Source organism: Morchella sextelata (assembly GCF_020137385.1).
Source record: "Morchella sextelata strain SCLS chromosome Unknown scls_2, whole genome shotgun sequence".
Taxonomy (NCBI): Eukaryota; Fungi; Ascomycota; class Pezizomycetes; order Pezizales; family Morchellaceae; genus Morchella; species Morchella sextelata.
This window is the reverse complement of record NW_025408617.1, coordinates 1,104,790-1,123,356: the sequence shown is the minus strand read 5'-3', so window position 1 is coordinate 1,123,356 and position 18,567 is coordinate 1,104,790. Positions and strand designations below refer to the sequence as shown.

Here is an 18,567-nt window from a genome sequence, read left to right as displayed (position 1 = left end):
TGCGCAGTGTGGCGCACCCGTAACGTTGATGTTATTAATTAATGTTGAGATTCAAAACAACGAAAAATATATAATATAGTTCGTGACTATATATAAAAGAAGATAGGTCATTGATCTTATTCTTCATTGATTCCGGGCGCCATTGATCACTGGGAAAGTCTTCTCTTGGGTTTTTTTTGATGGTCCGCCACGGTTACCTATGGAGAAATGTCTCACTCCGAAATCGGAATCACGAACACTTTTACAGAGTAGCTATATATATACAATAAACTAAAAACCATAACTTATTATGATTAAATTTTACGCCTCTGATCAAATCTTTTCTCCTATCACTTTACCAGAATCTACCCTCTCCCTCCGGTGATGTGTCTTTTCCTTCTCCCATGTTGATTTCTTCACTAACACCTCACCAACAAGACTTCCCTCTTCTCTCAATACGACCCACTCACCCATACCTAGATGTTTCGGCGCTACCCTAACCCCTCTACCACCTCCACCAACTAACAGATTCCCCGGTCTATACTTCGGATCGGCTTCCATTCGTTTAATCACTGAATTGTGTATTTTGACATCATCAGGGATGTCTCTGACTTCGCCACATGGCAAGGGCCAAATAATTGGTTTCCAAGACCCGTCTGGCTGCAAATCCATTCTTCTAAATGGAAGATACTCCATAATCTTCCATCCCATTGTTCCCGTAAGTGTCAATCCTCCCGATGGATAACAAAGACAATCGTGGATCTTTCCCTTTGTGCAAGCGTCGATGATAAACTGACGTGTGTCTTGGACTGGGCCTTTCTTTCCTTTTGGAGTGGCTGTGGGAGAGATGTTTGATGATGTAGTACCGTTAGTTGCAGTGCCATTGCCATTGGTTGCAGTTGTAGGATTACCAAAGGTGGGGATTGTAGGGGTAGAGCCAGTAGGGGAGCTGGCGGAGACTTCAATTTTGGGAATAGTGCCACCTGTGCCCTCAAGGTTGAGATTCGATTCTTCCAAATCGAACTCATCGAGCCAACAGTTGTGGGTTTTCATTCTCTCCTTATCAAACACCACGCCTGCCTTTCTGGCCTCCCGGACCTATTCGAAACGTTACTAACAATTAAACACGTAAATGATGAACAATCAACTTACCATCCATACCAGTGGTCCCTGAGACAAGGGGAACTCCCCATCCGGCATATCCCATCCTCCTCCAATGTCAGCATGGGCCCCGGGAAACCACACTTCTTCAATATCTTGTTCCCTCTTTTCATCCTCATCGTCTTCGTCGTGAATTCCCAGACTCATGATACTCCCCTGATCACCCGAGCCGGGAACTGGGGTATGTATAGACAATCTCTCATGGCTCCCCGAGAACCTCTGGTGTCGTGTCGCACTCCCAGATCTTCCGGCTCGTCCAGACTCATAAGGATGATTATTCCCCTTTTCACCATCAGAGGGTGCTAGGTGTCCGTTTGAGGGACTACGGTGCCCAATCCCACGCATTGCCTCTTTGAAAAACTTTTCTGTTTTGAAGGAGCGCCGGCGTGCAACTTCGCGGTCAATCTTTTCCACAAGATCTTGACGAAACTTTGCACGGCGTTCGTCGATACCGACTGCGTGGCGAATTACACATGCTGTGCCTGTACCGGAATTAGTAATTAGTATTCATGTGTTAAAGTCAATGATCAGAGGGCGGGTACTTCGTGCGGTATAGGGAAAGCCCTTAGAGCGCTTCAACCATGCATCTTCGAATCGAGGAACAGAGTTGACAGTATCGAAGAGACCAATAAAACGCACCCTTCTAACTGGCCTTGCAAAGGTTTCTCTGAACGCTTTCATATAGCTGTATCATTCACACTAATCAAAAAACATCCTATTCCTGAAGTTAGATCCGGTGGACGTACTTATACATCTCTTCTTTCTTCTTTCCCCACCCATCTCCGTCTTGTCTTTGTTGCCAGTTTGAAAAAGTCTTCCAGGCAAAAAGTACCATTTCCTCGTTGCCAGGACTTACAAGTCCGACATGGTCCAGCATTTCGGCTAAGAAACGGGCAGTGTATGCGCCACGGGAGAAACCGAAGAAATATATATCGTCACCGGCTTCATAGTAGCGCATGAGAAATTTATAGCCACCAATTACGTGCTGATCGAAAGATGTTCTGTTTCCCCCCTCATATTAGTTTAATTGTTGGCGTGCCAAAGAAAAAACGTTGCACACCCGACAGCAGCATCCATGGCCTTTTGACACCATGATTTAACACGGGAATAAACGTGTACACGAGAAAGTGTACCGTTGGTGATATATGTTCCAATTCCAGCTTTTCTTTTCGATCAGTATAAAGTCACCTTAAACGAGAATCCTGGACTGGGAACACAAGAACTGCACTTTGTATAATGCACTTACGTTGGTAGTAATAAACTGTCAGGCGTTTAAAATCAGTATTCTATATAGATGTGGAGGTATGCGTGCGCATATATATACGCGAAGAGCGGAGGGGGAAAAAAAAAACCATAACGGCAAACAAGAAATGAAGGTTTAAATAAACAGAAAACTTACATTGCTCAGGGCCAGATCGATCCAGCATATGGAATATCTTGAGGATATTCGTATCTCCTTCATTCCCTTTGAATTTATTTCCGGTTCCGTCAAAGCATAAGATGATTTTCTTCCGCTGCCGCTCTCCCACGTGTGTCTGGTGGGTGTTTACGCTGGATGGCCGAATGTGAAGCTTCTCAGGACCTGTCATGTTGACTTGAGTAGTTGACTTGTATCTAATACTTATTGGATTGGTTGCTGAGCCTATAGCTAGTGATATAGCATATAAGCTGTAAAAGATAATTGTAACCGTCGAACTTTTGACGAGGAACAGACTTCGGAGAATGAGAAAGGAGAGGATCGAGGGTAGACAAAGGGCCTTAAATCAAATCTAAGACTTAGGCAAGGATATCAGTTCCTTAACTAAATGTAGGCAAGTACCTACTTCGAGCCTCCAGAACTTGTGCAAGGCTGATTGATCCGGGAAGATTTGCATCTGATCCAGAAAGAGATTATGCAGTGATAGTTCTGTATCACTGAACAGGGTTGCTCCCATCGTAGATGAGTGGATGAGTTACACAATAGCCTCGTGAATAGACGGATGTTGGATCATCATGCATTCGGGGGTGCTTTTACACGGGTAGAGAGGTTGCTGGTTGGCCAATTGGATGGGTTGATGTCATTAGTAGATGGCGGTTCAGCCCGACCAGGTATGTGTACTCGGTATCAAATTTCAAACCAGAGTTATCCCTCGGGGGTGTCTATGATTCTATTTATGACGTTCCCGGACTGTATGTATGTACCGTCCGCATACACCCCAAAACTAGGGGAGTCTAGAAGTATCGTGAAGTTACTGCACTTGAGAGTGTATTTTGTTGTGTGGCCATCGATCAATTAATTGGGGCTGAATTGAAGCCGAATTCATATACGTAGATAATTAGAATGAATGCTAAGCATTCAGCCAGACCCTTAAACCCCGGATAGTCCCTCCTCATTCCCCCCCTTCCACGGTCCACCTACGCAATCCGGAACTCCTCAGCCGAGAGATCAACTCGCGTATCTAAAGCTACCCCAAAAGATCCCTTATTGGTGCACCCGTCTAGCCGTCCTTCCATGGTTTAGTGCCGATCAGTACTAGGTACAAATTGCTAGTCGCCGTCTGTTCCCTTGCTTTTATGCCAAGTCACTCTAACCACGGTCGCTTCTCTCTTCCCTGGAGATCTAACCTCCTCCTTCTGCACCTAACTTTGAATGTCACCGATCCCGTGAGTCCCATGGATAAGCAACCCTTTATTGAACCCTGTGATTTTGCCCTAACTACCTCACCAGTGTTTGTTTCTGGACTTGAGGATGGGAATTGAACAGCACCTGCATCGAGGATCCCTCTCGATATCTTCTCTCCCATTGAAGTGAGTACATATGTTCCTATGTGCTTCACTCGATTGGTTCAACCCATCACGTTTAATCGACTGCTCGTATAGTAATAAACCATTCACATGGGTGGTTCATATGTGCTAGGCACTCGAATTCGATTATGAAGAATTTGATTTGTAGAAAGAAGCCTAAGAAAACGTGCTCGACACCCAACCCAGTCCCCCCCCTCCAAAAGCTTACCCCGACTCAATACCCAGAAAGGAAGAGCCGGTTGACTAGTTCCATGCACCTATAGGTGATCCGCCGATATCCTGAGAGATAAAAAACAAGGAGAACGAAAACCCGGTGGATTGGTCAAATCGTTGAAGGTTCAGCTGGAATTGTCACAAAAAAAACAAGCACTTGATGATTGCCCCCCCCCCCCCAAACCTAAAAAAAGAAATAAGAGAAAGAAGAATAAACCAATAGCAAAAAACCTGGAAGACCGGCCAAGGACAGATAGACAAATTGCTCTAGAATACAAATAGACAGTGAACGTGGAAGCGTGCACCCTAATTATCCGCAACAGTGGCAGGTGGGACTGGGCCATTGACGACCAAAGGCTTGTCTTTGGAGAGCTGGCCAATAGTCTCGTCACTCAGGTTGAGAGTGTCCTTCACGACCTGGGGCGGGGTCAGGGCAAGCCACTGGCCGAGAGAGAAATCTGTATAGGAAGGCAGACAATCAGTATTGATAAAGCTTATCACTCACACCAACATGTGAATTGTTACTGGGAAAACACGGGAGAAAAAGGAAAAATGAAACATACCGGTAAACCTCTTCGCTTGCAAGACTTCCAAAACAGTGACGTCCTCAGTGCCGATATTCTCGATGTAATGGCTCATACTCTTAGGAATATAACCGACGTCACCTGGGCCGTAATCGAAAGTCCTTGCGTTGTTCTCAGCAGCATAGATGGTGATCCTAGCATGACCGCCCAAAAAGAACGACCACTCATCGGAATCCGGATGCCAGTGAATCTCACGCATGGCACCAGGATGAATCGTAACCAAAGCAGCGGCGAAATTCTCGGCAATCGGGAAAACACTCGAGTCAATGATCTTGACAGTTCCTCCAGGTGCTACGATTGGTTCCTGCTGGCTCCAGTGGAAGGAGTACGAATCGACATTCGGGAGAACACCGGCAGGACCGGTGACATTCTGCTTCTGGATATCTTCTGGTGCTTCGGTACCCGGGAAGATGAATAGTTCACCAGCGGGAATGTTGTCAAAAGCATTGGTGGGGACCTGGAAATTCTTTGCGAGAACCTCTTTGGGGTTACGGGCGAATGTCTCGGAGACTAAGAAGGTACTATCTTCGGAGAAGGAGCCATCATCGAAGACGAGGAGAAACTCGACTCCGTCAGAGAGACCCTGGATAGAGTGGGGAACTCCGCTGGGGAAAAACCAGACGTCACCCTGGGTGACATCGTCGATGAAAGTCTGGCCTTCAGTATTCATGGATTGGATACGAGCAGACCCGTTCAACACCAAAGCCCACTCACCGGCGGTGTGCCCTAATCATAATAATTAGCATACGATTCTATCGAAACCTAACCATGACTGTACTCACAGTGCAACTCTCTGTATCCCCCCTTCTCGAGTCTCATATCAACACCAGCCATCTCTGTTGCAATTGGCAAAACACCAACATTCTGCTGCCTACTCCAACCAGCCTTATCCAAACCCAATTTTGTATGACTAAGTCCCATCGGCCACTCGGCCTGTGGAACAGCACCACGATCAGTGACGGGAGGCGCAAAGGTATCTGGATGACTCTTCTGGAGAGAGATATCATTGTTGGTAGCGATGGTACCACCACGAGTTCCACGAATTGGCTGAGGACTTGTCACATTGGTGAAGTCAAGGGAGATACCCTCTGGATCGTCAGCCTCCTGGTGAGCGGCGAATTCGACAGTTGCAGGGTGGGTGTCGCCGGTGGCCAATGGGTAGTCGGCATCGTAACCACGGAGAGAAGTAGGTCCATAGAGTTCACCAGAGAGAGTGTACGTCTTGGTCGCGCTATCCTCGATTGCCAACGGCGCAGAAGCACCGAGGTGAGCGAGGAGGAAAGGCAAGAGGAACTTGGTGAAACTAGGCATTGTGATGACCAGTGAGTGAGTGTGGATCTGAGAAAGATGTAATGAGTGAGGAGTGATGAGTGAGGTGGAGGGTGGAGAGAGAAGTCGAAGGTAGGGCGAGGAGGAAGGCTTTATATCAATCGTGATATCGTCTTCATTGGCATATTAGGATATATGTTACTCAAACTCTTTCAATTGGGAAGACTCGGGGATACCGGGAGAGAGCCTGTCTCCACACATGTGGACTGGTTCCTGCATCTAGCTCATGGTTGATCACTGAACACCTTCTTCGGATTTCCACCTTGTACCCAGAATCTTTGAGTTTTTGCGGGCCGGACATGGGTGATTCGCTTCCGAGATTAGTTCGTTTACAGCTGCAGATATATTCTTTGACATCATGAGACATTATCGATTGCAAGTTTCCGGATTATCGAAATCCAAAATCTTACTTGATACCCCCACAACTAGGGCCATGTGAGTTTCCCGTTATCCCTCTATGCACCCGAGCTCGTCATTCTTTTCTTTACAAGGCAACAGTAGATCCTTGGCTAGTACTGTCTCTAGATTTGAAAAGACAAGGAGTCTATGCATTTTCTATTCTAGAGATGGTTATTAATGAGGACAATATCCATCAGCCCCGGCCAATTGTCACTAGCAATGCGGTAATAGGATTTTTCGAGCATAAAGCCCCCGGAAGCTAGCGGGTTAGAATGCATCTAGTAGAAATTTTATAGCATTACTGATGCTGTTCTTTGTCGTTGTTGGACGGATATGAAGGACCAAGGTAAAAAGAAAATGGGCGAATGAAAGAAGACGTGATGTTGAGAACGACGCTGTTGCGGGAACACTACAGGATACAGTAGCTAGGGCATGTACTAGGCTATGATGCTGTTGACTATACCCCACTATCCGAGCTATTCCGCTCACAGCTCGTATATGATTAATATTAAGGCCCTTTCTGGGCGGGGGATGACCGGGTTTGGTTTGGGAAATAAGGAGCTTATAACATGCCAAGACAACCTGAACCCGGCATCGCTCAAAACATCTAGCTCTGCGTGCAGCCTGGGAGTGGTAGAGTATCACACACCTTTTTGGGACTTTTGAAAGAAAAAATACCATGTTCTTACTTTACATCCACAAACCAAGCCACTCACATGGAATCCGGAGTTCCGCGCGACACATGCATGGCACTGCAGCCCGGATCATTTCTCTCCAGCCAGAGTATGTAACGTAACGAGACAACGACAACAACGGCATGCCTAAGCTTCCGAAACGTTCCAGCCGGAGATCAAGAAACGTGAGAAACATTCCTTCTAGAACAATCGTGAGCGTAATATCACATTAGTTATCGGCCTACGCCAAGACTTGAGACATCCGTCATATGTCCCACATCTCGGAGTCCGGGAGAAAGTCGAGGGCGGATAGGATATAGGGAAAAAAAGATGATTAATTGATCATCACCCCCCGTTATTTCCCTTCCATGACTCTTCACTCTAGCTCTGCTTGACTCGACTCGCACGATTGAGCCATTACGGATCAAGCCGTCCAGGTATGGAAGAGGAGTACGCAACCTCAAACTCAATCCCAATATACGCGAGATGCTGGGGAGGGTTGGTTGTTGCTATCTCCACAATGTATGCATGGCAACTAACCAGCCACGGTAAATCCCATATAAGAGATCGAGGGCAGAGCTTGAGTGAGTATAAAAATCTATATTACATTTCATTACCCACCCCCGGATTAGCTTAGCTAGTTAGCTATGTAGTTAGCTAGCCACTGCCCCCCCCCCCCCCCCCCCCCAGTAGAGTTGGGATTACATACTGGCCGTTGCACAGAAGGGGGGCGGGGAGGCGTTTAAGCATTTTCCTAAATTACAATCGACCCTCCCTCGCCCTTCCCGGCCAGGGGAAGGGGGGATGCCGTTGTTCCGCCTGACTGCCATGATCGATGATAATATAAAACCTACGAATGACGTTAGATGGGGTGTTGTTAGCGGGTGTAAGTCGGGTAGGAAGAGAGTGTTTGACGCGTATGAGGCGATGAGAATTAGGTAGGTAAGTTAAGTTGGGGCTTGTTCAGCGAAGGGTGGAAGGGTTGTAGTTGGGATGAGTTGAGGTTGCGCGTGTTACTGTATACGTTGTTTCCTGGTTGGTTGGCTGTGTTCTTGATACTGCGCATGACCGCTAGGTCTCCATACCAATCATGCTGACAGCACCAAAAATGCGTCCAATGGCCGCGATTGACTCAAATTACATATATGTGCCTACTCTCTAGCATGTGTGCTGATTTATCCTGATATTCTTTGTATTGGCCAAGTCCTTGTTGTTTCCACACTCGTCGGAGCAACGTGCATCTATGGCACAGGTTAAGCTTCAAGCTTCAGAAGGTCTCCAGGGAGCAAAGCATCGGTCCAGGAGGCTTGTAATTCTGCCTTGCATTTCACTACTCGAGAACCCACCCTGCCAGTTCCCCACGACCCTTATGAAAATGGCATTCTAGAGGAGATACCAGCTAGTAGATTTGATACACAGTATAGGGTAGTATCTACCTACCCTTTGTGCCGTCACATTCTTTCTCTTCCGGTAGTGAGAATCGGTAATAGTAAAGTATATATATATTGCATCACCACAAGGAGTAGGCGGAGTACTCGTAACCAGTTGCAAAATAGCTCTAGCGCATAATTATATAAACTCAATCTCATATAAGTTGTTGCGGATATCACGGGCGAGAAAGTTAGCCGTTTCTTTTACTCACTAAAGTGCATATACACCCCCTGAATCCATTTTCAATTGGTTGGATCAGATACTCTGTTAGCTCTTCTTGTATGCGAACGTCTGATCTACTTTCTAATCTGATGACAGCGGTTGGTTCCGTTGAACTGTTGTGTGGGTTTTGTTAGTGTTAGTAATCTACCCCGTAGCACATGTAGTTAGCCCATACCAGTACCGGTGCTCTAGTTCCTTCATATCAAAATTTACCGTGGAGCCGACATACGACTCATGTGAATCATAACCTTACACAAGCGAGATAAGGCCATTCTCCTGAGAGACATATTTTCTGAGAAGAAGTATCACCATCGCGCCCGTGTTTATTGTTGTGTCCCCCTAGCCCTCTTTGCCAAGCGAACTTTTGATTAAGTCGACAAATCAAGCCTTTATCCACGCAAAAGACCAAGCGTTATTAATTGATAAGTACGTGGTACTTGGGTGCCATATTAATAGAAGGGTCACTTCGGTCGATCTTAGGCCGCAACAGGAATGAGTAGCCCAGTTCCACCCACTCCAAAGGCTTCCTGAGGATAAGCAGGTCATGGAAACTTTTCACGGTCAACGACGATAAAGTTCGGGCAGATAACGTTTGACTAGATCTTGAGAACCTACATATGTGACTATATACGTACGTATTTCGGCATCTTTAACCACCAGAGTAATTATATTAGTGCCCCCAGCTAACCCATAGGTAAGTAAAACATATGTAGGTACTTGATCTGGGAAATCAGTTGGCGGATTTCCAAGAATAATACCGATTAACCCTGTATAAATCCAGTTTCTGCACGCGTGACACCTGGGTCCTGGGATCGTGTGGGAGTTTTTTCCTTCTTGCCACACTCATCATTTTAACCTTCCGGTATCCGATTGATCCAAAGTGCAAGGATGTATGTATGTAGGTACAAAGTACATAGTGATCCATTTCAGTCTCAATTTTGATCGAGACTTGGTAAATATCTACGAAATCCAGAGATTTTTTTTAGCGAGGACGAGGTATTTGGGGACAGTTCAGGGGGTGTGTTAACCAGCTAATCTCCTGGGGACAGACGCGTGTGAATCTTCTAGGTTTGCTCTGCATGCTTTCGGGTTTAACAATGACATTCGAGAATTTCGTAATTGTGAATAATCCCCATGTAGTTGGCTTCCGTTCTCTCCCCTTCTAAGAAATCCACTATCGACTTGGGGTGAACTTTTGCCTGGGTACTGTTTCATCAATCCTGCATCCTTTGAGGAAAAAGAGAGAAATCGGAAAAGGATCATCTCAATTCGATATTAGGTATATATAAATAGAGATAATTACTTATTAGCACATGTGATTAATGTTTAATTCACAAATTGAATTTTAGGGATTCTTTTACCTCTGGAGCAGATATGCGTCATAGATTATCACTCGGAATCTCAATCCACCCCAGTCGCTCCGAACGAATAACACAACAGAGCACATCATATGCTGTCATAAATTAAAGTATAATCCGACAAGCTACTATACTTCATAAGCATAAATGATTAAATTAAATTAACTACTCATGCATATGATGTGCAGACCACGGGCCGGTACGCTGGAACGTGTGGTTCCTCGATCCGGGCCATAATATATAATCCGAATGCTCCTCACCGTTGGTTAGTTTTAAATTATCTCCCCGAGTAGCATCTAATCATATTAATCAAGGCCTATTTGCACTTCCGATCTATCCCCATACACATCTATTAAGAAAGATGTTTGAAATATCAACATACCAGAAAAACAGGTAACGGTATGATCAGATGTTATGGTTTCTTCACCGCTGGAACATCGTATCAAAAAGGAAAAACGCCACTACCACTGATAATAACTGGAGATTCAGAGAAGTCTCGCCTTTGTTTCTTTGATTGCTGGGGATACCTCGCCAAAGTATAAAATAAACCTTCTTCCTCGGAATCCTAACACAAGAATCCTCCCCTTCGGCATCATAGACAAATATCTTCAAGTTCAACACGGACTACATGCCGATATTTTCTGCCGCGTAAGTCTCATGTCTTTTGATAGAGGGGACAAGAACTTAGTAGGCCCACATTTCTTGGCACTGAAGCTGAGTGAGTCGGTACATGTGTGCCAGAGAAGGGAATACCTATCCACATACCGGAGCTGCGTCGAGACAAATTCAGTAATAGCGCCTCCCTGTTTGAGAGCATCTATTAACAATGTCACCAACCCTCCAAGTTGTAGTCCAGCTGTGCATACTCTCATAAAGATCGACCGGGGTTATGGTAGTACAGGGTAAGCTAGAGAAACAGCATGTGCCTTTTGTCTCAGTTTGTTAGATTCGTCTAATCCTGTAAAACGAGTTGTCGAGACAGGATGACCCTAGAATTAAGGTTAGATGAGGTGGTGAAGTTTAGTTATGGGGTGAATGCTCCTCTGATGGTTCTACGCATCTGTGTTTCAGTGTACCAAAGTGTCCTTTAAAGTGTCCTTTCAAGTTTCCTCCTGGCCCCCAGTGTGTTCCCTCGTAACTCTCACTACACAGGTCTTTCATCGACCTAACCTTTGGTTTAGGGAAACAACTAGTCGAGAAAAGAAGTTGGTACCCCACCATCCATCCATCCGTCCACTCCTTATCCAATAGCCTCTCCAGGCCATATGACGACACTGCAACTGAAGTAGGAAAGTGCATACATACACGAGATTAAGATGCCGTATTAGGTGGTACCAAGCAAACTTTATAATTCATCTGATCAGTTATCGACATCTGTGCTACCTGTGTTATCAATCTTCTCCTCCTCTGCAAGTACCCCTCTTCCTACGCCCCACGTCGACACAAAGTGGGTGCAGTAAGCCAGCAAAACCAGGAACCGCAACCGGCCGAGATCTTGTTTCAAACCCAGCACTGCGGGTTGGCTTCTTACATGTGTACCAAAAAACCGAACCTTGACGAACCATGAGTGATCACTCGGATGCGTGCCCAACGGATACCATGTAACTGATTTTGAGGTTGTGGAACGCAACGTCGAAAAGCCTCGGTCTTCCATGATCCTCCGATGCCAATACGTAGTCGAGCTTGTATCTCATCGTCAGAATTGTAATAACAGAAATAGATATCAGGAAGAAGAAGCCGGGCTGCCGAACGCCAAGCTGTCCCGTATGTTCACTAATACCGGAGGCTTACGACGAGTCTCCAACTACTTGACTCACTCGTAGCAACCACTTGCTCTAGGCGCCGAACCGATGAATACGGCCCCGGCCCGCCAAGTCCTGTCGGCATCGAACGGGTATGTACCGTACTCTAGGCATGTATTTATATACTTTGTAACTTGGAGTATACGTGGGCTGGCTTCGGAATTCGCGGATCGTACCGCGCCGCACACCTCACCGCCGAGAGATCTGGACAGCGGCAACTAAGCCGGAAATTTCATGGATAAGCGTCTTGTCCTTGGCAATTCATGTGGACAAGATGAAATTTTCTTCAGTGTGTAGTGGACAGGCTGGTGTTTCCTCTGGACCCACTATCCTGGGGCAATCGGTGTTTGAAGCATGATTCGGGGCTCGAAGGCTTCGAGATGCTCCCCCGAGCATCAAGCCTTCTTGTCCGCAGAAACGAAACACATCTCCCAGCACCAGCTCTAAATCCGACACATTCCAGCCTAGCAACGATGTACCATGCATGGCTCAACTCCCCAATACCAATCGCAGATAGCCGGAGTGTGTTTCTCTGGTAAGGCAGACCAGACCCACGTACTGGCTCAGATCATACGCACCTTAACCATATTTCGGTATACGGCATTCGAAGTCTGTATACCATGTACCCAGCGAGATACTGGTCGCTTAACTCCACCTTACCCACCAAGGTACGCACCTGTCTCCCCAAACCTACCCAAGTTTCACTACATGTACATTTTAATCCGAAGCAAAGTGCAAAGTGCAGGTGCAGTAAAGTAGGGTTCAAGGCCCGAGCCAGCCTTAACGAGATCGGGAGGGCCGGCTTAACCCTAATACTCCCTTCCCCGGGAGTCCCCTGCCATGCCGAAGCCTGACCTACGTTACCTGCGCCCCACACCGCTCCACCTGAGTGAGTGCCCACCAAGGAGGAGAAAGGACAAGGGTTCTATGCATGCTTCTACAGGGTTCACGACTACTGGCGCCATGCCACGCACGCAACTTGTTAGGGTTTTCGGAACACTGGAATCACCGACTGTCACTCACTGCGGGCTACTGATGGTGGATGGACTGAGGCCTCGGGAGAGTCGGATAAGAGGCCCCTAGACACTGATACACCCCTTTGTATGTTGGCCCCAGCCCGGGTATGCATTCCAGCTCAATATCATTAGAAAAAAGAGAGAGAGAAAATCCGAAACCCATACCGGCGCCAGACTATACATACATGGATGTATTCAACCATAGGTACTCCCAGAAAACCCGTGCCCGGAAAGAAAAGAAAGAAAAGGCTACTAGCTGTGTAGTAGAACATCACTCATGACGCCGGTACTTTATTTCCCCCAATCTATATTCAGGACATGTTCATGACCAGGCCAATGTAAACATTCCACCCCAGGGCCACCATCGCACCAAACACCGTCCGCCGCTCCACGGGGATCAGCGTAAACGATATAATCGCCACCGCCGGCCACAACTTCAGCGACGCAATCACGAGCGGCCAAAAGTCCTACACACCGCACTACATTAGCACCACCCTCTTCTTCCACCCCAAGATACTCTGACACCGTCCCAGTCTAATGAGAGAGCAAAACCTACACTCCTCACTGTTGCCACAATCTCCTCACTCGGCAGCCCCCTCAGGCCTGCCATTCCCGCAATAAACAGCGCCGTATTCACGGGCCCACCCACGGCCTGGTCCAGCACGAACTTCTTTGCCGTGTTTGCCAGCGAGAGCTTCTTCTTCCCCGACTTTTCATTGTTCTCAGTGGGCACCTGCGACGGGAACGCGGACTCAAGCCATTCCTGCCACAGGATGTTGGGCGGTGTCGATAGAAGGGCGAAGAGCCCGAAGTTGACCAGCGGGGTGATGTTGAGTGATAGCGGGACCTAGTGTTTCGACTACTATGTTAGCTGCTGAGAGGTCCTAAGAGTAGGGGAAGGGGAAGAGGGGACATGCATTCTTCTGGTAGGCTTGTAGGAGCTGCGCGAGGATGTTGGAGAGTATGTTTAGGAACACGGTCTGCAGTGTTGCGGTCAACATGGGCGGCATTTTCGGGCTTGTTGAGGCGGTAGGGCTGTTTATTCGGTGTCCGGGTTTGAGTGGGCGGACGGCGGCGACGAGCTCTTCTACTTCCTGCTGCTGCTGCTCCTTAGCTTTGAGGGTGTTGGTTGCTGTTGGCATCGAGACTGACTGGCTGGCAGATAAGACTTTGCAGTTGTTGCAGTTGTTGTAGTTGTTGCTTGTTACTGGGATTAGATAAGCCCTCTCGATCTTTTTTTCTTATCTCTTCCAATTGTCTTTCTCTGCAACGCTCTCTCTACAATGCTCTCCTCTAATCCAAAATATCTTGCATCTAGGAGAATTAAAGTGTTTAAAAAGAACCCGCGCGCGCGCCGCGTGCGGCCGTCGTGCCGGAGCGGCCCCGGCCTGCCGGGTTTGAACTTTTTAATATTTCCATGGGCGCGAGCGATATCCCTGCCGCACTCTACTCTAACTCTGGCTGAGGAAGGCACGAGACCGATTGGTCTCTACCCGAGATTTTTAACGTCCAGGGTCTAGTTACATGTAGTTGTGTATCTTGGAGAGCATCTTCTATATCGAGAGTAGAGTAGTGTGGGGAGAGGAACTAATAACCCCGTAGGGAAGTAGATGCTCACACGGGGGAAACGGGAACAGAGCCGGTGGTGGGAAGAAAGGTGTAGGATCAATTAATCCCCCACAGTATACGGTGGAAGCTTTGTTTGAGAAGGAACATAAGTTGCAATTGCAGTGCTACTATCGTCAGTGCTATGGGTAATCCCAGGTTAAGCTTGCGAATACGACCAGTTGTAACCCCCCCCCCCCCCTTCCTCCCCCACGCTCGTCTAGGCAGGCAAAGAGTTTTTCCGACGTTTGCATCCGAAACCTCTCCAACCATTGCGTGACATTGTGTTTGTAGATCGACTATTTTCCCTTCAATTAATCCTTTAATGCTCCGTTAGCGAGATGAGATTATCCCCCTTCGCGAATCGTGCCGGGATTGTTGATGGAATTCCGCCGGCTCCCAGGAGAGCGGCCGGCCGCGGCTGGCTTGCTGACTGGCTTGTGCTGCTCAGATGGAGAAGGAGGAGTGACGGTCTGACTATTGACTATTGACTATTGACCCGATTGGGGGATAAGGTAAGGCCTTAGAATCCTGTGAGATGATGTCTCTGTGCAAACAAATAAATGGTTGTATATCGTTCCTGTAGTGTAATATATTCCATGGCTGATCACGACGCGCGCGGAAACCAAAACTATTGGACGAGACGATATTGCGAGAGCGTTACTGATATATTAAGAAATCAAACCATATGACTCTAGAGTACTGCGTCTAATATCAATTATACCACTTGTCACGCCACCTACAAGCTGGTCCTCATATACATGTAACCCATAACCTACCGTCACGTACTGATCCCTCATGACAGAAAAAACATCGCATCATATGCCAGCATATAGCCGAGACTCCCTACAAAAAAAAAAAAAAAAAAAAAAAAGGCCGAGAAGCTCCCTAGTGCACGCGCGATGGCGTTGCTTGGCAGCTCGTGCGTGTGTGCGCTGCAGATGTTTGGTAGCTAGCAGCAAATGTGGTGCCGCGCCAGCCAGCCCGAGCTTTAGCTACATGTAAGTGAGTGTCTGTGATGCGTGTAGCGAGTGATTCGCTGTGACCAGCCACAGGTGTAGTATACATGTATGTACCGGAACTTACCCGCAGTGTCTGTTGAATTGAATAGGATGGAGAGCTAGAGCTGGGTATATCTCTCTCTCTCTCTCTCTCTAAAGGCGAGAACCGCCAATTACCCCGCCTAGTTTCGGATTGCTCGCAGTGATAGCCGCTTCATGGACGAGAATCCAAGTCCCGGCAGCTGAGGTCGATCACATAACCGACTCTCTCTGTCTACCTCCCTGCCCCCAGTGCACTAGTGACCCATACAATAAACACCTGAATCACCCGAAACAACACCTGGACACCAACCCGGAGCACAGCCGGCAGAAAGCTTGTTTCCCGCACTACCAGTCTACCACCAACCAAGCCTCTTTTACCGGTGCCAGCTTACCCCGGTGATCATTGACCCCGGTATGTGCACCGCACCGCCACAGTGGGACCGACCGGCCGGCCATACACCGTAGATACTCTACCGGCTTTGCGCTGCTCTTACCGATGGCACATGCGGGTGTGTAGCATCACTTTCATTGCAGAATATTGGTACTGAGACTGAGGTTCGATCATGAGTTCTCTACTGACTTGCATGTAACTGGCGCGACGGGGAAGAAAGAAGGCTTAAACACAGCAATTACATAAAGTTACAATAGTTTTCTCTCATGAAAGGATCATATGGTATAAAAAAAAACGCCCTATAAATCAAACCGTCGAGCAAACACACACGATGGGCAAATAAAAAAATCCACAAAAAATAAAAGTCTACATGCAAATGACCAACACAACTCTACCAGAACGCAATGAAAAGCACAGTCCCGATGGCATATGACACAAACAGCGCATTGCCTTGTAGGATACCGGTGATGTGCTCGGCGGCGTTGGGGAACATCATCTTCTCGCCCTCCTCGTCGAGGATGGGGAATGTGGGTGCTCCACCGACGCCATGCGAGGCAAGACTGACCCGGTCGGGGAGGGTGAGGTTGTTGGGGATGGTGATTTCGAGTTTCTCAACCATGACTGTAGTTTGTCAGCGGGGTGAGGGGCACAACGTTAGAATTTGGGGGGAGCTTACTGTCGACGTATGGGAACTCGATCATTCCCTTCTTGGAGCATACTTGGTATCCGAAAAGGACGGCTGCTTGACTGCAGAGCACCAAAGTGTTAGATATATGCTTCTTGCTGTAAACCTGTAAATGGAAGGCTGTTGGGGAGCTTACGCTTCCTTGACATTTCCAGCGCACTCTTTCAGTCCACACTCAGACATCGCTTTGACGTACGACTTGTGCGTACACACACATCGCGAAATCTTTCTCTGGTCATCCTCAGACCATCCCGTAGTGTTCATGCTGCTCCCCACATATTTCTCATAGATAGATTTGCACTACACAACTCCGTCAGTCCTTGCACCCTAAACAACCCCTAGAAAGAAAACCCACCTTAGGATGAACATCCTCCTTATACTTATCCTCCGTAAACAACCCCGCCTTCGTCTTATCCTCATAACACCTCTTTACACACGAGGGGCCCGAAAAGCTGCTCAGTCCCACCTCATAAGTCATCTCATCCTTCCTCGCCGTCGGCGTCGTCGTGACCGTCGGCGCCGACGCGCTCACCGTTGTCGTCAGCGTCACCGGCCCGCCTACCGTGCTGAGGAGTGTCTGCGTGTTTGTAAAGTGTGTAGACACAGACACGGACACTGAGGTTGCTGTGGCCGTCGACACGTGGGTTGAGGTCATGGTGAAGTTGGCCGTGCTGGTCACCGTGGCGGTGGAAGTGCGGTCCTCTATGGGCTCGGGGATGAAGCGTGGGGGAGCATAGTGCTCCGGGTTCCAGTTCTTGAACAGGTCGGCGCCGCGGGGGATGTATGGGATGTCTGCACGGTGTTAAAACTGATCTAGAGAACTGGGTGAGAGAAAGGGATCCGGGAAGGCTTACTTTGTGGACTCAAAAGATTGACGCCTCGGGCTTTGCAGTGGTCCCATCCCCATTGGCCGGCGCGGTAGCTATTTGACAATAGGTCAGCATGTAGGCCATTTCTATGAATGTCGAGGAGAGCGGGATTTCATACAATTGAGATGGCTTCTTGCACTATTCGGGCATTAGCAGAATTCACTAATATATACGTATACAGTATACGAAGATCTTAAGAAAGTACTTACACTATCAATGACACACTCTGAAAAGCCCTTCAAGAAGAAGACATCATTGCAGAAACAATCCGCAACCTCCGGATCTCTGACAAAATCCCGGACGTCGAAACGGTCATAATACTTATCCGGGGTACACTATCCACACTTATCAGCATCCGAATTCAACCAACAAAAAGAAAAGGGACTACAAACATGCGGCAGATCAGATCGGTCCATACGATAGATACAATCCATCATACAACGCGGAATGTCCTGGAAATGGTACGGAGCTAGCTTCTTGCCCCCTTCTCCCCATGCTTCTCTTCCTCCCCGCCTGTGGTCGTGGGCCGCCAGGGCCACCGAGAACAGGGCGAACTGTGATATGGCTTGAATGAGAGTATCACGCTTCATATTGCTGATATGATAAGAAAAACGAAAAGAAAGAAAAAAAGTAAGTGTAAAGATATAAAATGAGTGTGAAGAAACAAAAAAAACCCAAAAACGAAAAGAAGAGTCAAATGAGCGACAGAGTTGAGTTTTCCCAGAGCCAGCCGACAATACCTGAGGACAGAGAAGTGTAAAGTAAGGGGCATTAGTTATATACACCGTTTGTCTACTTTTTTTCTTCCGGTGATGTTGTTCTGAATTTGGATACCCTGTCCATGGCCCAGGTACATATGTAGTTGCAAGTAGCTACACATTCATCATTCATCAATGCTGCGGATTGGCATCACCGCGACCCGGTAGATATTCGGCGGCGGAAACAGCTACGGATGCACCATTTAAAAACCATCCTCGAATTTCTTGCCCCATTTCGTCTAAAGAGGTAAGCATCTCGGAGGA

The 18,567-nt window shown here is 47.5% G+C and overlaps 5 protein-coding genes across 5 annotated transcripts; all 5 read right to left on the bottom strand.

Annotated features, from left to right (window-relative positions):
* Nucleotides 1–312: 312 nt before the first annotated feature.
* On the bottom strand, nucleotides 313–2,729 carry H6S33_005550 (uncharacterized protein; the record flags this gene model as incomplete). Its single annotated transcript, XM_044836908.1, has 7 exons — nucleotides 313–1,077; nucleotides 1,132–1,622; nucleotides 1,683–1,825; nucleotides 1,887–2,141; nucleotides 2,201–2,300; nucleotides 2,387–2,401; nucleotides 2,540–2,729. 7 exons carry the CDS (start codon nucleotides 2,727–2,729, stop codon nucleotides 313–315), a joined length of 1,959 nt encoding a protein of 652 aa, XP_044698859.1.
* Nucleotides 2,730–4,443: 1,714 nt separating this feature from the next.
* H6S33_005549 (uncharacterized protein) lies at nucleotides 4,444–6,032 on the bottom strand (the record flags this gene model as incomplete). The annotated part of the gene is made up of 3 exons (XM_044836907.1): nucleotides 4,444–4,595; nucleotides 4,701–5,447; nucleotides 5,504–6,032. 3 exons carry the CDS (start codon nucleotides 6,030–6,032, stop codon nucleotides 4,444–4,446), a joined length of 1,428 nt encoding a protein of 475 aa, XP_044698858.1.
* A 5,054-nt stretch (nucleotides 6,033–11,086) lies between these two features.
* Nucleotides 11,087–12,021, bottom strand: H6S33_005548 (uncharacterized protein; the record flags this gene model as incomplete). Its single annotated transcript, XM_044836906.1, has 4 exons — nucleotides 11,087–11,123; nucleotides 11,440–11,477; nucleotides 11,666–11,816; nucleotides 11,915–12,021. 4 exons carry the CDS (start codon nucleotides 12,019–12,021, stop codon nucleotides 11,087–11,089), a joined length of 333 nt encoding a protein of 110 aa, XP_044698857.1.
* Nucleotides 12,022–13,263: 1,242 nt separating this feature from the next.
* On the bottom strand, nucleotides 13,264–14,094 carry H6S33_005547 (uncharacterized protein; the record flags this gene model as incomplete). Its single annotated transcript, XM_044836905.1, has 3 exons — nucleotides 13,264–13,419; nucleotides 13,509–13,799; nucleotides 13,870–14,094. The coding sequence occupies 3 exons, from the start codon at nucleotides 14,092–14,094 to the stop codon at nucleotides 13,264–13,266; spliced, it is 672 nt and encodes a 223-aa protein (XP_044698856.1).
* A 2,288-nt stretch (nucleotides 14,095–16,382) lies between these two features.
* H6S33_005546 (uncharacterized protein) lies at nucleotides 16,383–18,135 on the bottom strand (the record flags this gene model as incomplete). Its single annotated transcript, XM_044836904.1, has 8 exons — nucleotides 16,383–16,612; nucleotides 16,668–16,738; nucleotides 16,813–16,976; nucleotides 17,032–17,468; nucleotides 17,531–17,598; nucleotides 17,664–17,683; nucleotides 17,755–17,880; nucleotides 17,938–18,135. 8 exons carry the CDS (start codon nucleotides 18,133–18,135, stop codon nucleotides 16,383–16,385), a joined length of 1,314 nt encoding a protein of 437 aa, XP_044698855.1.
* Nucleotides 18,136–18,567: the final 432 nt, after the last annotated feature.